This window comes from Anolis sagrei, chromosome 3 (genome assembly GCF_037176765.1).
Source record: "Anolis sagrei isolate rAnoSag1 chromosome 3, rAnoSag1.mat, whole genome shotgun sequence".
In the NCBI taxonomy this organism is placed as follows: Eukaryota; Metazoa; Chordata; class Lepidosauria; order Squamata; family Dactyloidae; genus Anolis; species Anolis sagrei.
The window spans coordinates 115,356,667-115,375,559 of NC_090023.1; the positions used below are offsets into that span (position 1 = coordinate 115,356,667).

Here is an 18,893-nt window from a genome sequence, read left to right on the forward strand (position 1 = left end):
AAAGAAGCAAAGTCTCCTAACATGGTGGAAAAAAATTCCATGGCTTCAAAACAATACTTTCTGAACATTAATTTTCAATAGTACATTTTTGCTCTTTGAATGATAATAATAATAATAGCAATAACAATATTTTTAATAAAGTTTCTTTTCCAGAAGTGTTTGGTATTTTTCTGCTATGTAAAAAAAATTGAGTCATCAAAGGAATATGAAAGGTAGAAAATCAGAAGAGAAAAAAATAATAAAAAAAGCTATGTAAGGCAAAATCATTTGAATTTTTTAAAAAAATGATGCAATCCAAGTATTTGGTCCAGATTGCTTATGCTTTAAATCACTTCACTCAGATGAGTAAAAATCTAAATTTACAAATATGAATTAGCCAAAACTTATTTTTGTAATATTACTATATTTATTCGATTCTAAGATGCCATAGATTCTAAGACACACACTAATTTCCATATCAACAACAGGAAAAAAAATCTATATGCACCCACAATTCTAAGACACATCCCATTTTAGAGATGTTTATATGGGGGGGAAAGTGTGTCTTAGAATCAAAGAAATATTTAATTTGTTTGTTTAAAATTTCAGAATGCTTTGCACACACACTTCACATAGTATATATACAGAGAGAAAGGGAGATCTTGTAACACTGTTTGTATCATAAATGTTCATAGATCATGTCTAAATAAATACTATTTCTCCAGAATCACAAACTTCTTTCCCTAAGTCTGAAAAGTGTTACAAGTTCCCTGTTTATATAAATGCAGATCAAAAGGACTTGATCAGTCACTATTCACACATAGTACATGGACAGTAGAATCATGTTCCAACTACATTTGAATCAGGAAATACAAACTTGAATGTTTGTCTCTCCGAGACAAAAGGTATACTATTGTTCCAACAACAACTTGCAGTATCAATCAATATTTATGATAAACAGTCACATAACTTATTTTGGGGGGAGGGGGATGCACCACAAGCCCAAACATATTTGTGAAAATATCCACTCCAATAAATTCAACACAATTTATTTTCAATATATAAATATAAACTTGTCACCCATTCCTATTTAATCGCATTGCAAGAGTGCTATTTAAAAAAGGAGACTTGTTTTTAAGTATTGGTGTTATATTTTAAGGTGTTAGTGAAAAATAACTAATGTTTGTAAAATTAAATTTGCTGAGCAAAGAAAAAATTGTAATATTTCTTATGTTTATACTATTCTAATGACTGTGATCCATGTTGTTTCTATGGGTAACAGAAAGGGTGGCTCCGAGTTGAAGTTATGAGATTATTAGGACCATGGTTTGAAAGGTTTCTGATCCTTTAATTGTCCATAAACGAAGAAGAAAATGCAGCATAAAATTCAAAAAAGAGAGGGAAATTGTCACGTACCAATCTCATCTGGACAGATAAACAAAACACCACCACATCATTGAGAAGCAAAAATAAATTTTACTGCCGTAGTGGCAAACGAAAGATACAATAGAGCACCATTTTCTCAATTTATTTCCTCTAACTACAGTGCAGTGACTGTTTCGCTGTTTTTCCCCCCACAATCTTATGTTCGAGATACACACATTCCACCCCAAGTAGTTCAGTTGCCATAACAACCTCCTAAGTTTGTTCTCAGTTCTTTCACAAAAAAAAAACCCATTTGTAAATTCTAGGACAGTGAGTACAATTTCTAAAATAATTTATTTCTCATTCTGCTCCCGAGATGTCTTTCTTTTTTTTTTAAAAAAAGTATTCTGAAAATAATGGAATTGCTTTCCATTGCTCTTCAGCAAAAGCAAATAGGTTAGGATCAACTATCCCCTTTACATTCATTTCTGAGCAAGTCTCCCAAAAGCTGCGAGCATCTAACAACAGTACCAGTTATTTTTGTTTTTCCAAAAGAGAAGGGAGGAACCTAGGGAAATGATGTTAACAAGTTAACTAAACGAAATGCAAATATAATTTCCACTGTTAAATATTTAAAGAGTTTGGTCGTTCCATTATCTTGCAACAAATACGTTGTTGTTGTATTCATGGACCTAGCTCTAATAAGAGATAAAGGATCACAGGTAGCTTTAAAAAGGTGTGTTCCTCTGCTTTGCAATGTTTTTATTATAAAAGCTGGAAACATTCACACTCTCCACTTCAGCAAGATTAACATTCCTCTCTATGAAACAACAAAACAGTGGATGACAGGATGTGACTAACAAATGCTGGGGAAAAGTCAAGCTGTGCTTTTAGCATATGCACCGAAAATGCAGACTCTTTTTGCTTCTTAACATCCTTGTGCATCTCAATGAGATTCGGTGATGGGGAAACCCACCGTGGGTTGATTTCACAAGGTGCAACTCGCTCTCCGCGTACCTCAAGGTGGAAAAAGAAATAGAGATATACATAATCGGGTGAGAGATAAAAATAAAATGTAGGCTACAATCCTATGAAGGTATGTATATCTGGGAGTAACTGGATTCAGTGGGATTTCCTACTATGTAGAAAAAGCATAGCACTGTCTGTGCAATTCTTGATTGCTGATTATTTCAGAAGCACAACAGGTACAATCCTGCCAGAAGTATGCACTTGCAAATATCACTGATTTTTTAGGAATTGTGACAGCAAATCTGCCAAGTGTCTTACAACAATCCTCTAGGTTAAAAATGCTTAGCTATAGCTAAAACATGTGCAGACATATGAGAAACAAAACAGACAAAAAAGGCAAAGGCAATGTTGTTAGGGTTAAAGGTAGGTAATATTGGAAGAGGATTGTACAAAGCTATAGTGTGCAGTATAATTATTGAGTGTGTACCTGTTTATTTTAGTATGAGTATTTTACAACTCAGTATATGTTAATACATGAAAACTGACTGTCTTCCCTACCAAAAAACAACAAAACAACAAAACAAAAACAGTGTTGAACCATACTAAAGTGATCCTTTAAAAAGATCTTCATGTCCTCAAAAAGACTACAATGTAAAATTGGAAACATAATTATTTTTTGTCCTGGACTGTGGGCTGATGAGTGACACGTACCCTTCCTTTGCTTTACCTGAATTAATTGTTTGTTGTTCAGACCTTACTACTGTCCTGCAGTATTTGTGCAGTGCCGTAAACAGGCTGACACCCACTGTTCCCTGCCCAAAATGCAATGCCGCTTTGTTCTGGGTCTTTCCTGAGAGCTGTCTCCCATCCCTGAAGGCACCCAACCATCCCAGTCTTCCCTTGACTGGTTTCTGTGTCAATACTCCCACCAACTGGCCAGGATGGAAGTCTGCTGTTTTGGTGCTGCCTGAGTACCACAAAGCCCCTTAAGAAGACTTCTCATTTGGGTGATCCAAGGGGGGAAGGGAGCTCAAGAGAGGAAAGGCGACTTCACCTCTGCATTCATCGGGTTGCTTTAGATCTTGAGAGTTGTTGTTTTTGCCCCTTCCGTCCTGGAGGGGCAGGGAGAGAAAACAGCCACTTCAAAGGGGAAACTTTGGGGCTGCCTGATGCAGAGACTGAGGTGTTTTCCTACTGTCGCCATTATTATGTTTTGTTTTGTTTTTTTATTAAAACCCTCTCTCATTCTTTCTTTCTGTCAGCTTGCTAATGAAGCTGTCATTATTACTGCACAAAACAAGGAAGCCGTACATGGCGGGGGGAGGCGTTCACACACTAGCAGCTCCCTTTCCAATTTGCTTCCCTCTGAAGAAAATGAAAAATATCTATGGCACAGAAAATTACAATGAACAGCCTTCTGCTGTCTCCATTTTCATTTCCCACCCTGTGGTTTGTGCACATTATAAAACGCTGGCTCGCTCTATTCAACACCGGAATGCTTTCCACTTAGCTACCTCCCATCTGTAGGTTTCAATTGCAACATGCAAAGTGTATACATGGAGCATTTGAACATATATATATATATATATATATATATATGTTCAACAGTTCCATTAAATAAATAAATAGTTCCTTCATATTAAAGATTTATAATTGCAGAGGACAGAGGCAAAAGGAACTTGGAAGGGCCATGCTGAATACTGGGGGAAAAATCCAGAATAAGACTGGAAAACAACTTAATCATAAAGCAACTCGAACAAAATACAAATGTGAGGAGTGCATGCTTATTCATCTTTTAAAAATCAAACCCAAGAATTCCAGGACTTTAATGCTAGGCCCAGGAACACATTTACTCTCTGCCGTGCCCATAGCTTCTGGTGTTACTTATTTTAACTATTTCTACATGGGGTCACCATAAGTAGACCACTGACTTGAAAGCACACACGCATCTTTTAGGGATATGCCATTATGAAGCCAACCCAGGATGAAAAATACTACCATAAAAACTCAAAACAAAGATCGAAACTAAATGCCAGGTTTAAATCAACAACATGAAGCCAACATAAAAGAGCAAATCAGCATACTCTTTTTCAGTTATAATATGCATAATAAGAAGGCCAGAACAAAACTAATTGAAATAAAATAATGGCTTCTAAATAGCAAGGATCATTTCTATGAAGAACAGTATAATGTTGCACGCTCTTTGCACCCCATATTGAAGTCTGTACTGATTAGCAATTGCTGCAAAAAGGTACTGGAAACATACCATCCAACTACAAAAAAGGAGTAAGTAGCTGCTATAAACAAAGGTGATAAGGTGCTGATATTTAAGGAATGCCCAGGTTTCTTTTTTAAAGCCAGGTTGGCACTGCATTCAGAAGCAAAATTAGAAATTGTGCAGCTAATGTATACAAATGCCTAGTTCCTTGTAGGGAAATGTTGCCAAACCTACATATCAAACTGTATTATACTGAGTCTGACTATGGGTCCACCTTGACCTACCCACTCAACATGTCACTCTCCAAGATATCAGGCAACCCTATGGAAGCGTTTTTAAAACTGAAAGTAAATGTCAGGAAATGATCCCATGGCCTAGGTCTTGCAAAGCACGTGCACTGCCAATGAGACCATCCAAACTCACACTAAAGCCATATAGGAATGTACACCAGCCCCAAAGCAACCCAAAACACACATGGGAACAACTGAAGTAAGAAAGTAAGATGGGAGATATCTCAGAATAAAAGATGTAAGGAAGCACTGCTCCAGTATGCTGGCATGATTTGAAGAGTCTAAACTTCTGGAAGAATCCACGAATCCTCTAAGGACACATTAGAAGACAATCGTGAATCTGAATTCTTTATCATTCAGACAGTGATATTTCTATTAACCATGTAAAACTACCGAGGGGTGCAGAGTGTCAATCACTTTCATTAACTTCAGAACTTCATGTGGTAGTGGAGGAAAAGATAAAGGGAGGCTTCAGTAAACATTGATGTCATCCAAGGAGATTCTGAAGAGATCCATCTAAACCAATATTTATAAAAGAATTTCAACTTGAGCAGCGAAACTGACACAGCAAAACCATTGTCTTTTTCTTCTGGAAATCAGGTTTGTTGTTTTGCTGCGGGCAGCTGTGTTTTTACAGATGCATAGCCATGTGTCTCCTGCAAAAAGGGGATATGCTTCCCTTCAGATGTGAAAGAAGATCAAAGGTTTAAATGCAGAAATACAAGATCTTTCCCCCCCTTGGAAGGAGTGTGTGCTTGTGTGTGTGCGTGTGCAGAGTGGCAACACACCAACATTTCCATCTGTTCTCCGTATTCAGTGCACAGAGCAGCCTTTGCAGTAGGCATGCGAGACTGTTATCACAGCTGAGAAACACAAAGAGGAATTGGGTTCACGTGTGCACTCCAAGCATTTGACCAAGAGGCTGAAGCAAACCTCCCTTAGACAAGAATCAAATTTATTTTCACAGAATTGGTGGCTGAAACTTTGCCAGTAGGCTTCCTTAGTAAAACATAAAGTTGGATTAAATTTAGTATGCACATGAGGGTTTCTTAGCATGAACTATGAGAAACAGTAAATTCTTTATTAATACATTAGTGGGCAATGTGAGGGAGCAGGAAGAACTCTGCTCGTTTAATACAAATATAAATGGGAAAAGTGGCAACAGCAGGACAGATTCTCCCATTGCTTGTAGTCTTTATTGAGGGATGTTCTTGCCTTGGCAAACTGAAGGACCATGCTAGGCACAACAGTGGCAGTTCTCTCGCCTTCAGTATATGCTATAAAGAATTTGGATATCCCAAATTACATCTCCTTTTATGGTGAAAGTTGGGCTTATTTTTTTTTATTTGGAACTGCTCTCTGGGTAAGCAATGTGGGACGATCCATGAAGTAACATGCTGAGGTAGTATATGATCTTTTGATAGTGGCAGAGTAAGTAGAAGAGCTAAGCATCTCTAGGCAACAGCCACCAAAAAAGGATCACTGGAACTTTCTTACATTTCTGTGCAGAGCAGCTAGCACATATTGTCTATGTTCATGAGTGGTACCATTTCAGCTGTTCACCAGATAGACTTGACTGTGACCATTTGCTCATGGTGACTGACGGCCTCATTCACTTTGGACATTTCATTGTGAGACACATAAAATTACATAAAGATGCATAGACATTAAAAAAAACCCTTTTAACCTACACCAGAACCCCCCCCCCTTTTTTTTTTGTTTTTGTTTCAAGGACAATGATAGCAGAAAAGAAAAAAGATTTCCAGATTGGCTACTTTATAAACATATCAGTTCCTCTTGAAATATTTACTGTGGCTCTAATAATATCTTTCACACAAACCAAAAAGCTAAAAAGATGTGGCATTACTTTTCCATTTTGACTTATAAGTATTTAAATCAATATGTAGTTATCCTTGATGATCAAAGGCATCATGTTTTTTGCTTACTAGGAAATCTGCAGTGATCTCCTCCAGTTTACATTGACCGATCCAGCTCTAACAGAAAGGTCTGACTGCCATCTAGTGGATGATCCTAATTTATTCTATGATTTCACATATATGTCACACAAATTAAGTATCTCAACATTTAAAAAACTAACAATTGTTTCAGCTATTTATGTCTTTAAGTAACACCACTGTGTGCTCTTCTTGGGACCTTTTAAAGAAAGGATTGATAAAACGAACACTGCTACAAATCAGAAATAAGAATCTTAGTAGTACCTTCACATATTAATTGTTTTTCAGTCAATGATGATCTGGTATTCTGTTTAAAGAAGCTTCATTTTCTCCAGCAATACATTTTGGATAGGATGTACTACTTGACCCCAATGAGCCAACAATTTATTTGCCCCAACACCTATATAGAACTGACCCAACATATTTTACTGCAGCCTCACTTATGTGGTCCCACCCGTCATCCAAAAACCACAAACATCATATTTTAAATGCGGTAGTAAAGCGTAGAAATTACTCTATAAGATATATTTACAGGAGAATAAAAGTAATATTTTCTATGAAAGAAAGAGATGACTGGCAGGGTTGTGAGAAGTGTCTTTTTGCACCTAAGACAACATGACCAGCTCAGTAATTCTTCAAAAATGCAATATGAATGGATAGCTGCCATATCCTTTACAGCAGTGTTCCCACCCTTTTTTTGACCAGGACTCACTTGACAAGGATTCATATTTAATAAGCCTCGGCACTATAAGAGGGTTTTGCGAGAAAAGTTGCTCTCATTGCAACGGTGTAGTAATGGCGAGGCTGCGGTTGTGTGGGTGGACTGGCTTATGGTTTGCGATTTCCTATATTTCACAATGCCCTTCACCCCCCTCCCCCAGTCTCCCCAAGAAATTTACCTCTAAGAACTTTTCTGAAAATGAATTTGGCCCTTAGACTCGCCACCCTAGTTATTCTTGTTTTTTTCTTCAATTATAAACAGAAATGAGCACTACCTGATATTTTTGTTTACTATTTTCATGAATTTGGAGGTGAAACATTTTATTATTGTTTTAAGTCTTATGTATCCAGATTTTTAAAAAATCTAAAGAATAAACATTGCATTGATGAAGCTGTGAGTTATTTTCAACCCCAATAAAAATGTCAGCATAGAAGTACCATTAACGCCATGGCTAGGGTTAGCAATAGGTCCAGTGTGAACTTCTTCTATTCCCTAACTCCACTGAGAATTGCAGCATCCCCTAAATAGCCTAAAAGCATCAGATCTCTCCTGATCTTGGTGGCTAAGCAGTGTCATCCTTGGTTAATACTCGTATAGGAGACTGGCAATGTATACCATGGCCTGTAGGCTATATTTTAGAAAATCAAATTGACAGAACCATCTCTGAGCATTCCTTGCTGAAGCCAACTCTATGAAATTCAATGGGTTGTCATAAGCTGACAGACAACTTGAAGACAAGCTCACTTTCTCTGAACTGGATCAGTTTAGTGACAGAATATGTCATGTCTGCTTCTTCATATCATGTTACAAGCAAAAAGGGCACTACCATATTCCAATTCATTGTATTTGATGGAACAAAACAAAAAACAAAACAAAACAACAACTTCTGTGTGGATGCTACAAAACATCTCTGTATGAAACTATAAGGCAATATTCTGCTTGATAAAGATTTAACAAAAAGTACCATATTCTCATTTTTAAATTGTTTTATTTATAGTGCAGATGGAAAATCATCATTATTAGGTTTTGTTATGAACCACTCTCAGTATATCATATATGAAAAAGATACAAACAATCAATGAAAACACAAATTAATATAATGAGCCAAATAATATTTTCTACCTGTCTCCAAATGTCTCTTTGGTTATTTATGCAATTTTGAGATTCTTCTGTGCAAGGGAAGAACCAACTCTTCATATATATAGATTGATCTGGAGAGAGTTGTTGGCCAAATAGCAGTAGAGATACGTTAACCACATTAGATTCCATGGTACCATCTCAGCCCTTCGTGAACTAAAATGTATTGCTGTTATGTTAGGGCAGAATGCGCAAATTCAATAAGATTAGTGTGCATTACCTGCTATTTGTTCTACTTTCTCCAAACATCTCTATTTCTATGTCAAAGAGCCGACATTGTCCATAGACACCTTCAAGTTCATGTGGCCAGTGTGACTGCATGAACCACCGTTACCTTACCACCAATGTGGTAGCCATTGATCTACTCATATTTGCATGTTTTCAAACTGCTAGTCTGGCAGAAGCTGGTCAGCAAGTTCAGCAGCTTAGCAGTTTAACCTGCTGCCCCATCAGGGTGCTCTCAGAGTTGGTATACCCAGCTCTAAAAGCATCCAGAGGCGTATCTTGTCATTAACATTCCTTTTTCTTACATAGCATTTCATACCAACGAATAACACAAACTTTCTGTATTGGGAAGAACCCTATGGATCCAAACCAATGTGTTTATTTGACAACCAATTAGTAGGGTAGCCATCTGTTCTGCTTTACAGAGAACAATCCTCTCTTTGAAATGCTGCCCACTCTAAGGCTGGGTCTACACTGGCATATAATGTAGTTTCAGAATGCAGATTAACTGCATTGAACTGGATTATATGAGTATACACTGCCATATAATCCAGTTCAATGCAGTTAATCTGCATTCGGAAAATGCATTATATGCCAGTGTAGATCCATCCAATGTCTGCCTTATAAAAGATAGGTAGGTAAGCCTAAGAAAATATGAAGGCAAGATTTTGAAGTTCTCTTAGCGGTCAGCACGTAGCTGACTGAGCAGAGGGATATAGCTCCTTCAACCTTCCTCACTATAGTGTGTTTGTGTGTGTGTGTGTGTGTGTGTCAGGAGCAACTTGGGAAACTGCAAGTTGCTTCTGGTGTGAGAGAATTGGCTGTCTGCAAGGACATTGCTCAGGGATGGCCGAATGTTTTACCATCTTGTGGGAGGCTTTTCTCATGTCCCCATATGGGAAGCTGGAGCTGACAGACGGAAACTCACCCCGCTCTACGGATTCGAACCATCGACCTTTCAGTCAGCAGTCCTGCTGGCACAAGGGTTTAACCCATTGCACCACCAGGGGCTCCTTCATTATGGTGAAAGGAACTATATTCCAGATTATATTACAGTAGTTATTTCTAAATTTGCTTCTATGTATATAAATTAGCCCATGCAAATTTATGCAACTATGTCCTCATTAGTTTTTCAATCATACTTTTCCTCTTTTGGGGTGATAAACAGCCACAGCCACTACAGCAAAATATAGAATCCCCAAAGAGCTAGCCAACGGAGCTAATGGGAGCAAACCCAAAAGCTGTAGGGGGGGAAATGACATAATTCACTATTCCTTTGAAAATGTAGAAAGGGAGGAACTGAAACTTCTACTCTACAAAAGAAATATCAGCACAAGGAAGAAAAGCAGATAGCTAACAAAATTATTGTATGTGCAGTGTTTCAAAACACAAACGATGCAGGTTTGGAGAATTTTTTCAGGAAGTCTTCATCTGATGGTAGCCAAACTAAGAAGAAGGTGCTAGGCAAGTCTCTCTGGGGAGGGCATTTCACACATTCAAAGTGGTTTCAGCAACATGAAAGGGCTGAGTCAAGAGTTTCATACCTGAAGGGAATGCTCATATCATACTCCTGGCTAAATTGTTTCTGAGGATTTTTGTTCCCCTAAAGATAGAAAATCCAAGGGACCTAACATAGATGCCTTCACTCTCATAGACAAAACAACAGTGTGTAGAAAATGTAGCCACTTAACGTACAATGGACCTGTGCTATGTACTGGCGTTTGGTTCCAGAACTCCCCATGGATAACAAAATCTACAGATTCTTGAATCCTATTATAAACAATTATGTAGTAAAATGTTGTCCCTTGTATAAAATGCCAAAATCAAGGTTGGCCACAGATTGAATCTGTGGATCCCGAAGACCGACTGCATCAATTTGTTAGTATGTAATTATTTGTATCTTGTTTTTCATTTTGATGTTAATTTCTTTATGTGATAAGTTCACTGTTGCTATTATTTTGTATTATGTTGTATTACTTTAATGTATTTGCATGTGTTTGGGCATTGAATGTTTACGTTTTTGTGTGTAAACTGCTCTGTGTCCCCTTGGGGAGAGGGGGCAGTCTATAAATAAATAAATAAATAATAATAATAATAATTATTATTATTATTAAATAATCCAATTGATGATTGGATTATTAAAAGCAATGAGATTTACATCCAGTGTAACTAATGCATTCCACTGGGACCGAAGTATGAGTAGCTTCTGAGTCTGGGCTTTTGTAATTGAGCACATCTCCTTGATATCTCCTTTCTCAGTGTATCACTATCAATGCCTGGTAGATCTTAATCAGTCTATTTTTCCATCATGTCTGAACCAAGATCCTGGCTTATTACAAAGATCCTGGCTTATTACAAAACCTTTAATCGTAATATCCTTTTTTAGATAGCAGCAAAAAACAATGAGTTGAAGATCTCTTTAACAGTACACTGAGACAGTAGGTAAAAAGGAAAAACACACTGGGGAAAAGTGAATGCACACCTCTGCTTACTAAATCAAGAAAGAGCAATTGAGCCCGGCCACCCAATGTTCTATAAGATTGCATTTTGTTTTGCTTTATTGAGCTCTCCAATGTGATAGCTATATTATTTATCCCTTCTTCTTGGAGCTGGGATTGAAAAAGACATGTGCTTGCATTTTATTTCACACGTTTATACATTTTTTTTCTGGTGGATATATCTGATCTCTCCAAACCATTTAACATTTTCTGCAAAAACAAATTTAAACCTAGGTATGCAAAAGTCTTTATTTTAATTTTGCTGATGTTTCCCAAACATTTCTTCTTGCCATATCTTTTGCATATACACATACACATACACACACACACACACACACACACACACACATACACATACATATATATCGCAAGTGATCTAATTTATGTGGACACCCCCCCCCCTTGATTCTGTCTTTTCTGTGTATTTGTTCCCAATTTTCATACTTATCTGTTCAGTTTACAATATGTACATTTGGGAAGCAAAACAATTTTGCTTTCAATAAAAAATTCTGGTTGTCCATCTTTAATTCAGCCTGAATATGGCCATATACTGCTTTTTATAGTGCTATAACAATTTCAATAATTAAATAGCTACTTATTAAGAGAAAATAGAAGAAAAAAAGGAGTGAGTTGGTACAGTGCATTTTAGAAGCCGCAGTCCTGGTTGGTTCCAGCACACCATTGTCTTGTGCTGGTAGTAAACCATCATGACTGTCTAAATTATGCTTTTAATAGTACAACACACACATCAAAATTTTGAGTTGTATTTTGAAAAAATCCGTATGCTGTGCCCAGAAGAAAAGAAGACAGACTGTGAAGCATCTGTGGTATTGGGAGGGGGAATGGGAGGAGGGGGAATTGCGGGGAATATGGAACTGTTAAGTAACTGCAGATTTTTTTTTTTAGCTTAGCTTGCTTAATGCCTCGAAAAATGGATGTATAGCATTAGCTACTGATCTAATGGCATGTTGTGTTTTATTTTCCCGCAACGTTCAGACTTTAGGCTAAACTGAAAGCTGAAATACTTTTATTTTAAAACATTTAGTATTTGGAAAAGTTGAAAGTGAAATAAAGATGGAAGATTTTGCTTTTACAGATTATCCTTTAGAACAGAGTTGGACAGCTTTTTCAGCCATGAAGGACCAAGGGCCATACATGTGTGCATAGGGAGGAGCATACAGAAAACATACACACTTGCATAGAATTTGGAATGAAGTTGGACTGTCTTGCTTTATTAGATAAAGCCACAGAAGCAAAAATCCAGAAGTGGGGGTAATAGCTATATATATTTGCCCTTTAAAAAAACTGCATGTGTTATTTAAACAAATAGAACATACATGGTGAAAGATTGGATCCAGACATAGCCAGTCTTGGGAGAGTTCTTTTGAAATAGATGGGATTTAAGTCAGTCATAAGTAACTAAAATGATAGTGATTTCAACAGGCTCGCTAAAAATATTACCAAGTCTGCATCTTATTTGCTATTACCTTATATACTCATGTATAAGTTGACCTCAAATATAAGTCATGGGTAGATTTTCGGAGGTGAATTATGGTTTTTGTTATGACTCATGGATAAGTCATTCTGTGGAAAAGGGAAGCATGAACATCTCCTTTTTCTGTCCAGCATTCAGAAAGGCATTTTTCCACTCTACACAGAGAAGGGGGTCATTTCTTTCTTTTTCTTTTTCTTTTATAAAGGTTAAGGTAAAGTATTAACTTTTATCCAAAAAAAGAAGCATTCCCTTCTCCGTGTTGAGCGGCAAAAGGCAAAAGCACTCATTTGAAAGGAAGTGCCAAAGCACCTCCACCACCACCACCTCCAATTTCTTAATAAAGCATTCAAAACGGGCAGAAGAGTAGGTGGGAATGATGCTTCTTTTAGGTTCTCCTAGGATAGGCTAAGCTCTCAGTGTGGGAGTAGTAATTTTTTTAAAAAAAAATCATCACTTTTGTTTTTCTATTTTAAAACAAGATGATAGGCCTCTGCCACTGCCACATCATCATCATCATCTCCTGGAACAATTCTATCAGTGTTACCTCTGAAAAATCCTGCAAATCTCTTGGGAAGACAGGCAACAAATGTCAGCATGCTGGAAAAAGCAAAGACTACCAGCACTGAAGTGATGCTCCTACACCATCAACTCTGCTGGACTGACCACGTTGTCCGAATGCCTAATCACCATTTCCCAAAGCAGTTACTATACTCCCAAACTCAAGAATGGAAAACAGATTTAAAGATGGGCTTAAAGCTAACCTTAAAAACTGGCATAGACACTGAGAACTGGGACGCCCTGGTCCTTGAGCGCTCTAACTGGAGGTCAGTTGTGACCAGCAGTGTGCGGATTTTGAAGAGGTAGGAATGGAGCGTGAATGGGAGAAATGTGCCAAGAGAAAGGCACATCAAGCCAATCCTGACCGGGACTGCCTTCCACCTGGAAACGGATGTCTTTACTTTGGAAGAACATGTGGGTAAAGAATAGAGCTACACATTCACCTATGTACCCACCACCAAGACACTGCGCTTGGGAGGCCATCATACTTGGACAAGTTATCACCTAAGTAAGTAAAAGTAAAAAGTAAAGTATATACACCATCACTGTTAATGGTGCTTTACAAGTAAATGGTCAATTAGACCTCATCTAATTAAGACATGACACATAAAGAAAAGGGAATTGCAGTTGGGTTGGGATTGGGACCAACAGGTATAGCCTCTCCTTCTGTACCTCTGCAGCTAGGGCAGTAGTACAGCTATATCTGTCTCTTCTCTCCCTCTAAGTCCAGGACAGATTTTCTGAAAGTCTTCTTTATAGATGTGCTTGAGAATTGAATCAGCATCTTACCAATGGAAAGTAAGTTCACTACAGATTTGAATAAGGAATTTTGTAATGTAGACAGTCACACACTTAGCCACTGCCTTAAAAGACCTTTATAGACTGCACACATTTGGTTCACAATAAGACATAAAGGATCACAAACATTTAGGCACAGAGGGTAGAAACTAAGGGCACATCTACACTGACTACTTCAGTTTGTTTCAAAGCGGTATTGCAGAAAGTGTTTTTGCTGTGCAGATGATTACACAGAAAATCCTGAAACTGGTTTGAGGCCTGGATGGTGACTGCACGAACCACAGAGCACTGATGCCAATAAGGGATTTCTCTATTATTTTCTTTATTCCCCTCTTTTTCTCTGTGGGGACTTGAAGTGGCTCACAATCACACACTTCGGTCATAATTTAAAACAAAATGAATACATTTTTAAAAAAACCTAATTAAATAGTAATGTGTGGATTTAGATTAAAATACAGTTAAAATATAATACATTCAATTGATATAGAATTTCAAACTCACATCCCTCCCCCCACCAGTCCCACCCACAACTCTTTATCCTTCCCCAAATGCCTGGTGGCAGAGAAAGTTTTGACCTGCCTGTGAAAGACCAGTAGGGATGGAGCCTTCCTGGTCTCTCTTGGGAGGGAGTTCCACAGTCTGGGAGCAGCCACCAAAAGGGCCCTATCCTTTGTTCCCTCCAAACGCACTTGAGTGGGCATTTGTCATATGATCCTACCTTCTCCCTGTCTGCTTCATGAGGATTATTGGGAACACGCTGCCTCTCAGGGAAAACCCTGGACAGAGCTAGCCCTAAGTAGGCATGGAAGATTAATCATTCTGGATAACATATTCAGAGATCCTTTGCCCAGCCAACCAGCTTTTTACCCAATTGTTCAAAGGCAACAAAAGACCAACCCAGACACCTTATCTTTCAAAAATTACTTAGAGAACTATCTCAGCAAAGAAAAAAGAAAAGAAAAAAAACCTGGGTAACTGCATTTCTCCTCAATAGCTGTTGCCTCGGGGCAATGAACCTAGACTCTTTCATCCAAGCAATTGCAACAAGTAGAGAACGGGAGGTGGTTGAAACATATACATATTTTGGAGTGTTGTGCATCTAACCAATACCACAAAAAAGAAAAATATAATGTGACACACTTCTGTTCTGTAGCGGTTGCCAGGATAGGAGAGAATTCAAACTAGTAGTTATCCTTATTCTATTCAATATTCATTTATTTATCTGCACTTCAAACATTTAGCGTTCTTAAACCAAACATTACCCTGACCACTTTTTCAGTCGAAGAAATAGGCAAGGACGAACCCTTACAGTTCAATACTATGCATGTTTTACTTAATGTGTTTAGGACTAAACTCCTGAAATAGCTAAAAATTGTATTTATCACAGTGCACCAAAGATTCCTTCCTGTGTATTCAATAATAATAATAATAATAATAATAATAATAATAATAATAATGGCTTTATTTATATCCTGCCCCGTCTTCCAAAAGGAACTAAGGGTGGCTTACTTTACTTATATGAAAAGCGATGGTTAAAATAAAAGCATTTAATTTAATCATGTATTAAAAACCATTTTGTAAAAGTTACTAAAATCCCTGTCTTCTAATAACACTGACCAACACCAACAAGTTATTACCTTGCTTATACTTTTCTATTGATTTTTTTTCTGATTACAAGAACCAAAAACCCGAAATGCTGAGAAAACACTGTTTTCCCTTTTGTATTAATGAAATTTCACTGTTAACAAATGGCTTTAACAAAATGCTTTGTAGATGCTGAGAAGACTAACCATTTAAAAAACCTCATGTTGAAGTTGTCAATCCACAACAAGTCCAGGTGTGTGTGTGTGTATATATATATATATATGCACACACACACACACATATACCTGGAAGGCATGTTTGTGTTCATTTATCAAAGCACGCACCCCACAATCTTAAAACAAAGCGCCTCACAATTGCCTCCCACAAAATAAAAGCTAGTGGGCTCAGACAAGAAACGACATAAACTCACCAAAGCTTCATATGTAAAAAGGCTGAAATGCATCCAGAAAGGGAGCGTTTTCAACAGTCAATTACTTTTCCATTTTGTCCCAGGACTTTAAAAGTTAAAGGCATCGTTCTGCCAATTGTGAGATGCCCCATCCAGCACAGACCACCCACAAGTACTGATTTTCCATCTGGTGAACAAAACAGACATCTCCCTAATTATTTTTTAATAGGAGGTTTCCCCCCCTCCCCTCACTTGCTTCCTTTATTTGTCTGTGACCTGGAACTTAATGGAAAACCTGGTAGATGCCAACCATATTTCTTGCAATGTAGCATCCTTTTTTCTCCCCTTAAAAAATGCTTATTTGAAGCTATTACATATGCTGCTTTCTAACAATCTGAATCATTACACAATTCAAGCCTGGGATTAGCACAGTTTTGCACTTAACACTGAATATTTTAATCAGTACATTGAAGGAGAACAGTCCTCTCTTACGCTGAGCTCCCATATTGCCGGTGTCAAAATTTATGCCTTTTTTCAGTAAGATTCTCTTCAGTGCCAGCAATACACTCAGAAATGCCAACTGTAATTAAAATCTGGCACTATATACAGTTAGTAGCAGACTTTTTAAAGCCCCCTTTTAAAAAGCACTTTCATTATTAATACTACTATTATTGTTATTAGGCAAAAAGACAAGATAAATTATATGTGCTTTCAAAAACTGACACAATGAATAACATGGTCACAAGTGTTCAGGAAACCAGACTTGAAAAAGGCCATACACTACATTAATTGTGGGGAGGATGTACTCGGGAAGAAATCCACATGCCAGGATCACAGATTTCGGTCCCACGTATAGCATCTATATGCTAATCAATCTGAACAAAATCTGCAATGTGTAAAACAGAGCACTGTATTGCATAGGAGGCAAGCAAGCTATTCGGCATGAAGTGGGGCACAAAGTCAGTTGCATATGTAGTTTGTTGATGGGTTAGACACCACTCCCCCTTCCCCAAATATTTGAATTATTGAAATTTAAGTTTACAGTTAGATCCTCACAAGTCATAATATTTAAGGGATTGGAATTTACATTTACATTTAGATCCTGAAAAATGAGCAGAAGGGCTTAAAGCAAAAATGGAAAACCTATAGCATATTCATATCTTCAACTGCTAATGGCATCATCCTCCACCACTGGCCATGCTGCTGTTGCCCGTTTTTGGTGTAAAACTATTTAGCTGCTTGTGGTCCCTTTATTTCATCAGTTTTAAACTTAATTATTTATACAATGCTTTTGACACGAAACAAATAAAACTGGTCATATTGCACCTGTCATCACATCTTGACTCCTCCGGCATTTGCCTATTTGTCATTCCCTCCAGATCACTTTCCTTCCTTGTTGCTCTCTGAAATCATTACTTTTTAATGAGAAGAAAAAGCACACAATTTTATATTAGAGTCTCAAGCACAAATAAGGTGTATCACTAAGTTTTCAAATCCCTGAATTAAGTTTTTTTGCAAGGCTGGATTCCTACCTTTTGTATGAAAGACAGCCTCCAGAAAAATCATGATGTAGCTTTTAAAAAGTCAGATCTTAAAAATTTTGAAAGACTGAGATGAAAGGATCTTTCCTAATAACTGAAAAAAGTGCAGTTTCACAGAAATCATTTGTGAGACCTTTGGCTTTATTAAATATGCTAAAGATAGCAGACTCTGCCTATCCTTGGAAGCTAAGCAGGTTCAGTCTTGGTAAGGACTTCAATAGGAGACTACAAGAAATACAAGCTGTAAGCTTTTTTCCCCAGAAGGAATTAGTAAAACCACCTCTGAGTAATCCTTGCTCAAAAAACCCTATGAAATATCCATGAGGTTACATTAGTCAACTTGAACGTAGGTAGATATGCATTTCATGTACTACAACCCAATAATTGCTAGTGGCACAACCACAGAGTCTGTATATGTGGGGTTTTTTGGGGGGTTAGGAGTGACGTGAGAAACTACAAGTCACTTTTGGTGTGAGGGAACTGGCCTTCTGGAAGGATGTTGCCCAGGGAACGCCAAGATGTTTTACCATCCTGTGGGAGGCTTCTCTCATGTCCCTTCATGGGAAGCTGGAGCTGACAGACAGGAGCTCACCTCACCCCCTGGATTCAAGCCACTGACCTTTTGGTCAGCAGTCCTGCTGGCACAAGAGTTTAACCCACTGTGCCACAGGACTAGTGAATAGTATTGACCTGGCATTTACATAAGTGAAAGTCTGCTGCAATAAATCTGGCCATTACCTGATCTGCTTACCACATATTTATTGCAGCAGACTTTCACTTATGTAAATGCCAGGCCAATACTATTCACTAGTCCTGTTTTTCCAAAGGATTTCCAGACTACTTTTGAACCCAGCACTGCTTCTACCACTATGAAAGAACAGATTGAAGGATCTTACCTACTTTTGGTAACAACAACAACAAAGAAAGATGTGCATCTGGTAAAACAGCTGGTTTGCGGATCTAAAAGATAAAAATAAAATAGAAACTCTATGGGTTGAAAATGGGTGTCACAGTGTTCAATATACAGTATTATTGAACATCAACTTTCATCATTCGTCATCATTTGCTGTCCACACAAGGGCTGAAAGGACTTGCAGTCTGACGAAGTTTGGAGGGCCATGAATTTTTAACCCTGTACTGAAACATCAATT

The 18,893-nt window shown here is 37.7% G+C and overlaps 1 protein-coding gene across 5 annotated transcripts in view; it reads right to left on the reverse strand.

Moving 5' to 3' along the window:
• Window positions 1–18,893, reverse strand: part of CLYBL (citramalyl-CoA lyase) — a 229,877-nt gene that overhangs the window by 179,372 nt on the left and 31,612 nt on the right. The window contains exon 2 of one of the 5 annotated variants that reach the window (XM_067466860.1): window positions 18,643–18,702. The exons of 2 other annotated variants lie outside the window; for them this stretch is intronic. In XM_067466860.1, the coding sequence (XP_067322961.1) occupies window positions 18,643–18,702 (60 nt within the window). Of the gene's footprint in view, window positions 1–14,926; window positions 14,962–16,222; window positions 16,367–18,642; window positions 18,703–18,893 lie in introns of those variants that run through there. 2 more of the 5 variants (XM_060769559.2, XM_067466861.1) reach the window with 2 other exon arrangements.